Genomic DNA, 12,280 nt, shown 5'->3' with positions numbered 1-12,280 from the left:
GTATAATGCGTCGTGTGGTCTTCGTTAAATATCTGAGTGAAGATGCTGATGAAGTACACTAGTTTACCTTTGGTTTTGTTTTTTAAACATTTTTTTTAAAATTGATCTAAAGCAGTGCCCTCTCCACAAAAAGGAATGCTGTTGTTTTCTTGTCTGCTCACTCTTTGACTCTTGCTTGTATAAACACTTTGGCTCATTTGTCTGCTGACTCCCCAGTGGGCAGTTTGCCTCCGTAGTATGCTGCAGCTCGCGAGACTGTAGAAACTTCAAAAACGGCGCTAAGGCGTCTCTGTGCAACGTCATCGTGCGACTTTCATCTGGCAGGGGGACCAACTCACTGCAGGACTCTTTGCTGCTGAAAACCTGCTGGACTGATGCAATAATTTGAAGAAAGTCTTTTTAACTGAATCATCAACTGAAGTGCCTGAAGTGCTTTCATTTTGTCTCCCATTTTTCCCCCCTTTTTCTTTTTCTTTTTTTTTTTGGGGGGGGGGGGGGGGGAAGAAGGATTTCGGTTTAAAAATGGCTTGAGTCCAAAGACGCGCAAGAATTTGACAGATTATTGAAATTGTGACATGAATAGGCCTTATAAAATGCCTCGCGTAGTGGGAGGCAAAAGAGCACAAAAGGATGAGGTATTTTCCATCATCAATCTTTCCCCATAGAGCTTTGTGCTCTGTTCTGGAAAACAGCTCTGACAACAACCAGTTTTGATCTTATCAAATATTATGTAGACGGGGTCGCATCCTATGCCACTTTTCTTTTTATTTGACTGCTTTTCCCACAAATGTGAAAGTTAAGTTGGACTTTAAGCTGGACCAAAGAGGTTCAAACCTACTTTTTGGACAGGGCTTTGGATAGGCAGTAGAATAGTGGTGAGACGGCGCTGAAAAATGAATCCAGAAGCCTTTATGTTGCTGGACAGATTAGAGAAATTAATGTGCTCGCCACAGTCCCAGCATCCCTCCAGCCTCTTTCTAGGCCCTGTCGCCTCCATGTCGCGAAGCTGAAAAGGTACTTTATTGAAGTTTGGGGGCGAAATGGTAGAAGGCCGAGTTCACCTCGGGGACACATTTTCTGTCCCATTAGGCTCATTTCAGTCTGGATGGCCGACCTCTCCAACCCTGTGACCCAACTCACTCTCTATACGTGTACCTTCTGTGTGCGCCCTCGCTGGTCCCCTTCGGCCTCGGCTTTCTTTTCTGCGTTGTGCCGATAGAGAGGCCTGCTGCGGGGGATCACTCAATGTGTTTCTTCTTTTGTTAATTTGGCGGGGTGGGGGCGACGACACTGGACAGGGCTGAACTCTCGGACGGTTCTCTTCCTTGCATCCAGCAGAATTGCAGGATTTCCACACAGACACCTTCTTCTTTAATTTAACAATCTTTCGATCTCCCGTGAAGTCGTTTCCAAATCAAAGTGGCAAAGTTTTGTGGTAACCTTTACTGCAGTTAATGGAGTGGCAACATACATATATAAATATTTTTTTAAGTCTGTCTGAGAAAAGAAGGAAAGGAAGAAATATTGTTTTGTATACGTATTTAAAAAGTTATTTTTTAAATTGAAATTATAAATAAGATGTAAACAAAACTACCCTTTTAGTTCCCTGAAGACCCCATACCCAAACAGGAGCATTTAAAAAGAGTGTCTCTTGATGCAGTCACATGACTCCTGTGTGGCTTAAGAGAATAGCTGGTCTCCGGTCAGCGCTTACATTCAGACGTGAGCTGCCAATTATAGATGTTTCTGACAGTACTGGGACAGTTGGTCATTTTGATTAGTTTATGGACAAAGACCTTCAAAAACCTTCAAACTTCCCATGGAGGCTCGGCACTTCCCCAAACTTGTATTTTTAGCCACATGCATTTTTTCCCTGACACAGAGGAGAGCGAACTTCAGAACAGATTACTAATTAAGTTTTGTTAGAAGTAGAAGATGCTCGAAAATATAAGCGATGATGTCAACACTTGAGATATTATTGATGGGGCAAATCACTCTTATCCGGTTTTGCAGGCAGATTTCAGCGTGTTAGAGCGCTTTGATCTTTCTGGTGTGAACCAAATATTCAACGTTGATGGAAAAATATTCAACAGCCCGTCTTCCAGGATGAACAGTTGACACTGAAAGCCAAACTAATCTCACCGTCTGTCAGTTGTTTATGTGTTAATTCATCCTCCTCATCGTGTCTGTACAGGTGCAGCTCGAATTACACTTCGAACAATGACGACATGTCCCTCTTTGTTTGAGCTCTTGTAACTGAAGATTTGCGTTAAATGGAATGAGAGTGTATGAGGCACAATTTGACTTAGCGTTGCCAGGGATTTAACTAATACACCTGTATTAGGCGTTGTCTGATTTATTATGGGAATAAACAAAACGTGCGGTTTAATATTATTGCTATTCAAACAAAAGGCCAGTCAGTCATAAATCAGTGTCACTCTGCTGCTTTTTGTTTTTTTAACTTTGTTCTTATACACAATGGAAACTTTTCCTCATAGCAACACAAATGTTTAACTGCATTAAATTTAACGATAGAAAATGAATCATCGCGTACACAAATATTTTCGTTTTCTCTTCTCACGTGATCCAAGAAAGAGAGTAAACTTCAAAGTAATACGGCCTTACCTGTGACAAGATCTACACGAATGGATAGCAGTTTAATTCTTTAAGTTTAGAATGAAGTATTTTTGGTTTCACTCCATTCAGCTTTTTAGGTCATGGTCTTTTTTGCCTTTATTATTTTGCCCCCGCCCCCCGGGCTGAATCTGAAGAATTCATTTGATATGAGTTATTGTTAAACTCACCGCCTTTCACGGATCTGGTGCATTTTGTGTGTTTGAAGTTGAGTGTATAAATTCCTCAGTCTCTACTCAGCTAACTGGTTTCGTCTCTGACTTGAGACTGTTGAATCACACATGAATTTCAGCTCACATTGCACTGCTGCAGGCTGCATGTGCTTTACGAGCACCTCGGGCGAGGACTTTCTCTGTGAAGATATATGTATGAAAAAAGAAGAACTTTGCACACAAACACCAATCGAAATGTTTGAACAAAACCAAATATGAAACACGGAAGCGCCTGTGTTGTGACGCTTGCGCGCTTGATTGCCTGCTTTTGTTGTCTGCGCCGGGTTAAGTGCAAACTGTTTCAAACTCGTCCCAGGTGAGTGTCTTCTTCAGTCACTTTGGTTTGTCATAAAAGGTCCGGGCCGGTGCATTGTTATCCTGTAGTGTGTTTAAACGGCAGCCATGGCAGCTGCATAAAGGCTGAGAGTTGAAACAGGGGTCATGCTGCTATTTTCCAGGGATAGAGAGGCTGTCTCACATTGACCAGCAGTGGGTGTGTCATAAATCCGTAAATCTCTCTCCTATCCGTTCACTCAAGGGAGCAAATGCGTCGGCCTGGTGTGTGCGCGCATGCGTGGTGGAGGTAGAGTTTGATTAATTTACATAAAACTAGATTTTAAAAAGCCATCAGAAATGTTAAAAATGATTTAGTGTCGGCGCTGGAAAACATTTCAAGCAGGAGACGACGAAGCAGCTTGGACTGGTGTCCCACTGTAGAGTTGACATCGCACAGGAAATGATGGCCTGGATAAACTTACGAGTATACTTTCTGTCATCATAACGCCTCGCTGAGAAATATTTAATTAGCCCATTTGCTGCATCGTTGAGGACCTTCGAAATTACAGTCATTTTCTTCCGTTAGAGGTGTCACAAGGTGCCCAGACAGTCACTAGATTGAGTTATGATTATGTTATTCGCTTTTCATTAGCAAAAGTGTTCTGAATATGCGATCCTGAGACTATAGATCCATGATTATGCAGAAGTTTAGCGAAATGCGGTTTTTATTTGATTTGTTCTCTGAAAACGATTATCCGGTGTATTTGCGTGACCACCAGTTGCATATCATGCAGAACTTTGAGCACTTTGACAGCTGCTGCTGCTGCTGCAGTTTAACTTTGTGTGTACTGTATTTGATTGGATGTTAACGCGAAGGGTCATATGACCTCTGTTATCTAAGATGCAGGACTTTAAAATAAACTATACAATAAGTAAACAAATAAATACCGCGTAAAGCATGTATATTTATCAATTAAAGGAAAAAACAACATAAAATGTCTTAGTAAGGTACTAGTCGCCGGAACAGATTCTATGCAACTTGGCATCGATCCTTCAATTCTCCTGAACTCTGCTGGAAAGATAAGCCCAGTTTTTGATTTGAGGATGATGGTGCGGTGGAGGTCACTAAAATCTCCCATAGGTCTTCAGATGATTTGAGCTCTGATATGATAAAGTTTGAGTCAGACCATTCTCATACCCACTAAACCATTCAGTGACCTTGTGCCCAGTGGATGGGTGAGTGATCTTGTTGGAAGAGACCCCATTTGGGTAGAAATTGTTAATCAAAGGATAAAGATGATTACTTAGGACAACTTTTGCACACTTCCTTCTAAGCTAACAACTGGATCCAAACAATGTCAGTAAAATTTACCCCACAGCTTGAAGCCACCTGATCTTCTTACTGGAGGGGTTAACGTTCAGGTTTTCCCCTTTAGGTTGTTCTGTATATAGGTTTAGATAGATAGATAGATAGATAGATAGATAGATAGATAGATAGATAGATAGATAGATAGATAGATAGATAGATAGATAGATAGATAGATAGATAGATAGATAGATAGATAGATAGATAGATAGATAGATAGATAGATAGATAGATAGATAGATAGATAGATAGATAGATAGGCCTAAACACTCAAAAACAAGCAAAAATATTTTGAGTGTTATTTTAATTATTGCACTTTTAAATTGCACCTTTTCAGTACGGTACTGAGGTTTGTCTCTATTCTCCAGACTGGCCACGATTTACATCAGAGTTAGGCCCAAATTAATACTTCATGTTAATGCACATGCTTATAGGAAAGTCGGGACTAGTTTGGGAAATTGTCATTGTCTGTCTTTTACTCACTTATGAAGTGCAGTCTGCAAACTCTAGTCTTTTCATTTCACTCTGCATTGTTTACAGCAATATAGGGCACCGGGCCCATAAATCTTCTCCTTGCTCTGCCAAGACAGCGCCATTTGTATGCACCGTTTTAACCGACAGCATCCTCTGCCCATTAACGTCTTCTCCCCAGCTCTCTCTCAGTCTCCCTTTATCTGCGGAGCTCTGTCCCCTGGAAATACATTAACTGATCCGTGCTTCCTTTGTGCTTTGTGAGCTATTTATAGATTTTTTTTCTTATATGGAAGATATATATATATATATATATATATATATATATATATATATATATATATATATATATATATATATATATATATATATATATATATTTGTGTGTGTGTGTGTGTGTGTGTGTGTGTGTGTGTGTGTGTGTGTGTGTGTGTGTGTGTGTGTGCACTTTCCCGCGTGCCCATATATATGGGGAAAGACAGAAAAGAAAAACGTAATTGTGTTGCATCTGCCGGATTTCACCGTTTGTGCGCAGCTGCGGATATTCTGCAGTACCATTTTCTGTCTGCGTTATTGTTGTGAAAAATAAAAGTTTATAGACAATTTCCTTGGTTGTTTGTGTCAGCAGGCGAGAGAGCGGAGAAGGTAAGGAGGAATTGTAAAAGGGTTGACACCCAGAGCGACCGGCGCGCTTTTGTGTGAGAGAGAAAAATGATTTATTGCCACTGAGGCGGTTCAAACAGAGTTCACGGAGAATTGTGGTGGAGGCGCGGAGGAGCTAAATTATGGTCTTGCTGAGCTAGTATATCATAGATTCTATCTCCAATTCAGAGAGTATGTTCAAGGGTGTGAGGTAAGGAAAACAAAACGAATTTAATTACTTTCCCCACTTTCAGTCAGTCCTGATGTACACTGCCTTATTCAGCTGATAATAACACTAATGCTGCTTTTACTACTAATAATAGATTTATTTATGCGTGAGACGAAAACACAAACATATGTCAGGGTTTTATCAGTTTATTTAGTTTTGCTGGCCCACATTTACCTCACAGTGGAAATGACAAATTTAACCTTTAGCCAATTTAAATTTAAGTACTAAACCTTTCCACAGACTTTATTTAACTGGCTACAATTCAAAAGGGCGGAAAAGAAATATCAACACTGTAGTTTTTAGTGTCAACAAACATTTTTAATGCCTCAGCAGTCAAATTGAAATTATATTAATGTTGTAAGCATTGTGCTATGGCAGCAGTTGTTTCGTGTCCTTGATTTCATATAAAATATTTCATTACGTAAAAATAAATTCAACTAATAAAATAAAATAAAAATAAAAAATCTCAGGATGTGACACCACTCTAAAGGTTCAGGTAAAACATCGGTGATAGTGGCAGCAGGGGTGAAACGGAGAAGGAGGAAGGCTCCTCTCTTTCCACGCAAACCCTGAGTGCATAATCCATCACCTCTGAGACATCTAAAGAGGGTTTTCTCGACAGCTTTGCAGCTTTGTACTGAAACACCAGAAGGAGCTTACATCCAAAACATGGTTCAGCTAAGATTAATACTGGCTTGGAATATTCAGTATAGTCTCCCAAACCTTCTCATTTAGAACATGTTTTAGGGAGCACTATTTATAATTTTGTGATAGATTCATTATTCTCGTTATGTGGCCGTTTTGCATAAAATTGCGCATTGCTGGAATTAAACAAACACGTTTTATGAGTTCTTTTTCCCTACAGTATAACTCAGTTAGGCCACAATTGATGTAGCTTTTATACCAAATAACTTCTCCTAGAAAAAAATATTTATTATGGGTTTTAAAATGAAGTTGAAAAATTCATATTTTATTTAGGTGTTTTACGCCTTCATAGCTAAGTCCCAGTTGTCTTGGATGTTTGACACTGTGGCTGCAAATAGGCGCGCAAGAGCCTTTAACTGAGCATCTCATGTTTGGGTTCACGCCTTCGTGCAGAAGGAGGAATTTAATTCCTCCAAAAGATGTCCATAGTGTTTGAGTGTTGCCTCCTGGAGCCACCGTCAGTGGACTCGATGCTGTACAGTGATGCCTGATTAATGCAAATGCGTTGAATTGTCCTGTAGAAAAAAAACATCTTTGACGATTGCCTCCTTTGTCTTTGTGTGGCAATGACTGTCATGTCTTTGTTTGACCACTCCCAGTGAATCCCATTAAGCCAAAGCTACACTGTTATAAACACACGCTCTGTGTGTTTATAAAACCCGCCGATTTATAATAGGTATTTAAATGCGTTTCAGACTAAGTTATCCAAAATAAGCGTAATGATTTCGTTTTACAGACTTGAAACAGATTTACTCCAGTTAGTGCCCCTAGTAGAATGAAAATACGCGAATAAGCACCATTATTTATAATAGCGTTTGACTGGGGAAAAAACAAACAAACAAACAAGCAAACAAGGAGCGCAATTTCTTTTTTAATAATTTTACACCTAGAAAAGCTTCAGCAGAATAATGAGCTGTGATCTATAACCAGTTATTAACCATCTCTTATTCCACCTCACAGACGCGTATTGTAGCGCAGAGGAAAAAAATCCTCGCATCGTATTTGTTCAAACCTACCACCAAAAAGTTCAGGATGTGTGGCTGCGAGCGGCGGTTCCTTCAAAAATAAAACGAGAAAATGAGTCCTGTCAAAAGAGTAACAATATTACAAGAAATCTGCGCCCAGTTTCTAATGAAATGCTCCTCACCGCGCGTGTAAGCTTTGTCTGTCTCCCCCCCTTTCTCCTAATGTTTGTTTCTCCGTTTAAACACATCTCCCTCTTTCTCTTACACTGATTACACAGTCGTTTGGCGTCTTTTCATATTCCATTATATATATTTTTAATATCCTAGGTAAAGAAATGCAGGCTGCTCATAGAAATGTCTGAAGAAATATGGCAGAAGCTTCCTCTGGGTTGCAAGTTGCCGGCGGATTACTTTCCAACTCCAAAGCTCCGTCATTGGAGGACTGCCACACGTGACCACGGCGCCCTTCTGGTAAATATTATTCAATTGTTCCAAATGGTTACTCAAAGTGCACTTTCCCGCGTGCCTTTTTACATTCAGGTTAATTGTGATCGAATATTAGATAGACACACGTCCTCGCCTTTTACTGCTGTTGAGGGACTCCTGGTTTTATTTGAAACAGTTTGATGAGCTGGGTCCATGGACCCCCAACAGTTTGCCCTCCCACTGCAGCTGCATGGCAACAGTTTTGCTATGAGCTCTGGACAGGTGCCAAAATTAAGCGCGGGATACAATGAAGGAGGAGGAGGAGGCCAAGAAGCAGAACTTAATCAGCAAAACATGACCTCCTCTTCTCGTGTCAGTTCCAGGTTGAACCCAGATGAACAATCTGAGTGCCCACTGGAGCCCGTGGTTCACTGCCATGGCAAGGGCAAGCTGGACATCAAGAGCAGGAGCTGCAGTCTACTCACCATCTGCCGCTCAGAAGTAATTTTTCCCTGGATGAATCCACGGACCACTGGCTCTGAACAGTCTGGTAACTGGTTTTGTTCATTATCTGTGCCTTTTTAAAGCTGACACTGAGTGTTCAAAATATTTGTGACACAAGAAGCTTCATTAGGCTCTTTACAAACACGTTTTTCCCTCTTTTTAAATGTTTCTTTTTTTCGACTGATATGTAACTCAAACACTCACTGTCTTTGTTACCTTTCTTTGGAAGCAGAACAGCTACAGCAAAGTAACTTTTCAAGAGTGGTCAAAGTCATCTGCTTGATCACACTTAAGAGAACTTTGTTCTAATGTGAGCGCTCTTTCTGCTTTGTCAATGAATGAGTGCTGGTGTTACTGAACAGTTAACCAAATGCCACTGTCATGCTCACAGCATACGGGGCTGTTTTTCCAGTCCTGCAGGCAAAGTGATGTTCCAAACAGACAAGCTGCAGCACAAATGCTGCACAAACACTTCTTTTAATCCAAAAAAAAAAAAGAAAAAATCAGCACTCTGCGATCTGTCATCTCTTGACACGGTCTCAAAATGGATTGTATCAGTTCATTAATTCTATCACATCACGACTATAGAGGCGAGTGTGTTTATTTTGAGAGCAAAATCTCCATATATTTAAAAAAAAAAAAGAGAGAGAGAAAAACTTTTTGATTTTTTTTAATTTAATGTTGTAATCATGCTGGGTTTTTTTCTTTCTTTTTAAATCTTTGAAATAGTTAAACTTTGCTGTGTCGACATGCTGACATATAACAAGGAAGCAGTCCTCCAGTGCGGCAGATTATTGTTATATAGTTTTCACTATAGGTCTTATTAAGTATCCATTAACCCTGGCTTTGTTACATTATTATCAACAGAGCCTGGTGCTGCTCATATACATGTCAAATTGAATCCCTAATGGTGGTTATTTTCAGTGGTGGTCCCAAGGTACCTTTTAAGTGACTGAGATGAGGATTTGACAGGTCTGCTTCCGTGTGTAGCTCTGATTAATGTGTTCTGTCAGGCAGCCGTAGTGGCGTCAGATGTTTCCCCCAGACTGCTTCTTCGGGAGGTAACTTTCCCTGAACACATGACACAGTAGACAGCCAGTCTTGTATAGCGTCTCAACCATGACTGAATGTGCAGGAAGAGCTGAGGGCTCTTACTTGGTCACAGGTTGATTGTCTGAGGATTAACACGGGCCTCCCTGGCACTTGAAGTCTTCCATGTGCAGGTTATACATTTCAGGATAGAACTGTTAGATGTTTTCCTTTTAACACCCTCTCTTCTTTATGTGCTTCCTCCATCATCAGTCAGCAGTGGCATGGCAGCTGGTCTATCAGGTAGAGGAAGGCAAAGTGTGAAGAGGGAGAGGACAGCCTTTACCAACAACCAGCTGCTGGAGCTGGAGAAGGAGTTCCACTTCAGCCCTTACCTGTGTCGTCCTAGGAGGCTGGAGATGGCTGCTGGGCTCCAGCTCACTGATCGTCAGGTTAAGATCTGGTTTCAAAACCGCAGGATGAGGTACAAGAAGGAGCAGAAGTATGGAAAGATGACAAGTTTATCTCAGTTGGCCACCTGCAACCTGTCCCCCAGCTCAACCTCCTTTGCAGACCACCTGAATTTTCCAGATGCAAACATTGTTAGAACTTCCTCCTCCTCAGACTTGCACGCCTCTCTATTTGGCTCTTTCAGCAACAGCAATAGTGGTCAGTATATTCAGCCATCAGACCTGGCCCATTTGAACTGCATACTTCCATCTGTTGCAAATGGTCCATCGGCCTCCTTTACGGGCATAGATAGTCATCACCATGCTGGCATTTCAAAGTGGCCCTAGGGCCCCATAATGGCCAACTCCTCCTGTGCTCATCAAAATCTCAATATGATACATCTACTTTCACTTACTTATGAAAGACTGGAGGATGAGTCTGATCAGCAGGGTTGAAGTTCCCTCAACACACCCTTTCAGCATTCATGGAACATTTTAATTAAACCATATGAACACATCTTAATTAAAGGAAACCTACAGCGATATCTTTTGTGTTTCTCAAACACAGTGACTGAAGACTGCAGGGCCTCAAACTTGCTGTGCTTTTTGTACATACACACAGCATACACAAGACATGAAGTAATAATTACATGTTTTTGTTCTGTAATCTTACGCGTGTATTGCGCATGGTTAATGCATGCATGATGTAGACTTTTGAGTGAGTTTTCCATTGCCTTCCTGTTGTCAGACAATTGCTAAGTGGTTGTCATTTTCTAAGTGTTACATTAGGATTTTTGTTTTCATCTAAATAGCAGGTTGTGTGAAATATTAGTAAGTGTTAAATGGGCAAATTAATGTTCGTTTTGAATGATGTTATATTTTTGTTAAAACTATTAAATGATACGGCAAGTCTTTGATACTTCTATTGATTAATTGAGATGTCACCTACTGTACAGGCTTAATAAATGAATGTGGGAAAACTGTAGCTCTTGTGCAATGTTTACCCTATTCATCGCTGATTAGACTTACATTTTTTTTTCTCCAGCAGTATTTTTATGATTAAAGATTCCTGGATTAGATCCCAAATGTAATCAAATTAAGGCGTGCTTTAGATTCACTGAAAACTCCGTAGTATTGTGCATTCATGTTGCACAGTCCCGCCACATAAGCCTCTCCCTCACTTCTGCCTATGAGTTCCCCACCATTAATCACTGAGACAAGGCAGTCTTTCCAGCACTCCAACCACAAGCTCTGAACCCATTGGGCACCATGACAAGATCTCTTGCCTCCTCCTTCCCAGCCTTTGCCTTTTCAATAGCCAAATTGTAGTGCTGCAAGTTGGGGCTGGCCTCCCACTCAGGGGGCATGTTAGTTGTGTAGCGTAGAAGCCCTTCCAACATCCTATAGGGCTGCACCAGAGACCAGTGGCATTCAGTCACTTATGACAACATATTATCTTAAAGAACAATGAGAAGACTTCTTTTTTAAATGGCGTTGACTGTGTCACTGTGACATGTGGATTCTGAAATGTAAACAGAGTCATGGAAGGGTTATTTTTAATCATCTATTTTTGATTTTAAAATTGGGGGGGAGGGCGTTATGCACGCATTTGATAGAAGTGGGTCACATGTTCTCCTGAATCTCCAGAGTTTATCAGATAGATTGCAACTTCCAAAGGAGCAATTCCTGTCTTATTCTTGATAACGTGAGGCCTGGTGTCGATACTGCGCACGAGTTATAAGCATGCTATATGATGTATAAGAGTTGTGTTGCTGTAAATGAGCTATCACAGATGACCACTGACAGCTATGAAATGGGGGGGTAACAAGGAAGTTGATCCCCTAGTTGTTCTGGATGGAATGCCTTCCTGCTCCTAATTCATCGCTTCATCAGCTGGCATTTGGTAAATATTTGACACCATTTGCAGCACGCCTCAGTAGGTGTCAGGGGAGTTATATAGCACCTATAAGTCTATGAACATTTCGATCTAAATAAAGCCACGTCCACACCACATCTGTAGAGAAGAGGTGGTGACAGCTGGGTAATTTAGGAGAAATATAATAAAGGGCAAAAGAGAGAAAGACACATGGCAAGAAAAGTTCTCCTCGAAAAAATATGTTCATTTACAAAGAGGCAGGAAGAGGGGAGGGGAGTGTAAGGAAGAAGAAGCAGACAGCGCTGGATTCCTGAAATTCTTCCATATGCTGGGTGATTTATGATTTTAACAGTGCTGAGGTTCAATGGGACTTTTACCTCTGGTTCCTCTACATGATCTTTTTCCAGCCACTGAAAGCTGGAGGATCCACACACTGAAGTGCAGTAATTCTGTGGATGAGGTCAAGGAGGAGGGGGGGTCCCCAAGGGTCAAAGAA

The 12,280-nt window shown here is 40.9% G+C and overlaps 1 protein-coding gene across 1 annotated transcript; it reads left to right on the top strand.

Moving 5' to 3' along the window:
* Positions 1–8,090: 8,090 nt before the first annotated feature.
* LOC146683950 (uncharacterized) lies at positions 8,091–10,893 on the top strand. Its single transcript, XM_085442848.1, has 2 exons — positions 8,091–8,476; positions 9,733–10,893. Exons 1-2 carry the CDS (start codon positions 8,140–8,142, stop codon positions 10,254–10,256), a joined length of 861 nt encoding a protein of 286 aa, XP_085298974.1. The 5' UTR covers positions 8,091–8,139; the 3' UTR covers positions 10,257–10,893.
* The last annotated feature ends 1,387 nt before the right edge of the window (positions 10,894–12,280 follow it).

The sequence above is a fragment of the Copadichromis virginalis genome, linkage group LG20 (genome assembly GCF_057382275.1).
Source record: "Copadichromis virginalis isolate Kocher_CV1m ecotype Utaka linkage group LG20, C_Virginalis_male_GT1.1, whole genome shotgun sequence".
NCBI classification, from domain to species: Eukaryota; Metazoa; Chordata; class Actinopteri; order Cichliformes; family Cichlidae; genus Copadichromis; species Copadichromis virginalis.
This window is presented reverse-complemented; position numbering and strand designations above follow the sequence as displayed.

Bases quoted from the DNA above. Each gene is read 5' to 3' on its own strand.
- LOC146683950 (XM_085442848.1), top strand. From the start codon at position 8,140: ATGGACCCCCAACAGTTTGCCCTCCCACTGCAGCTGCATGGCAACAGT. The intron at 8,477-9,732 runs GTAACTGGTTTT...CTCCATCATCAG, and splicing joins CACTGGCTCTGAACAGTCTG to TCAGCAGTGGCATGGCAGCT.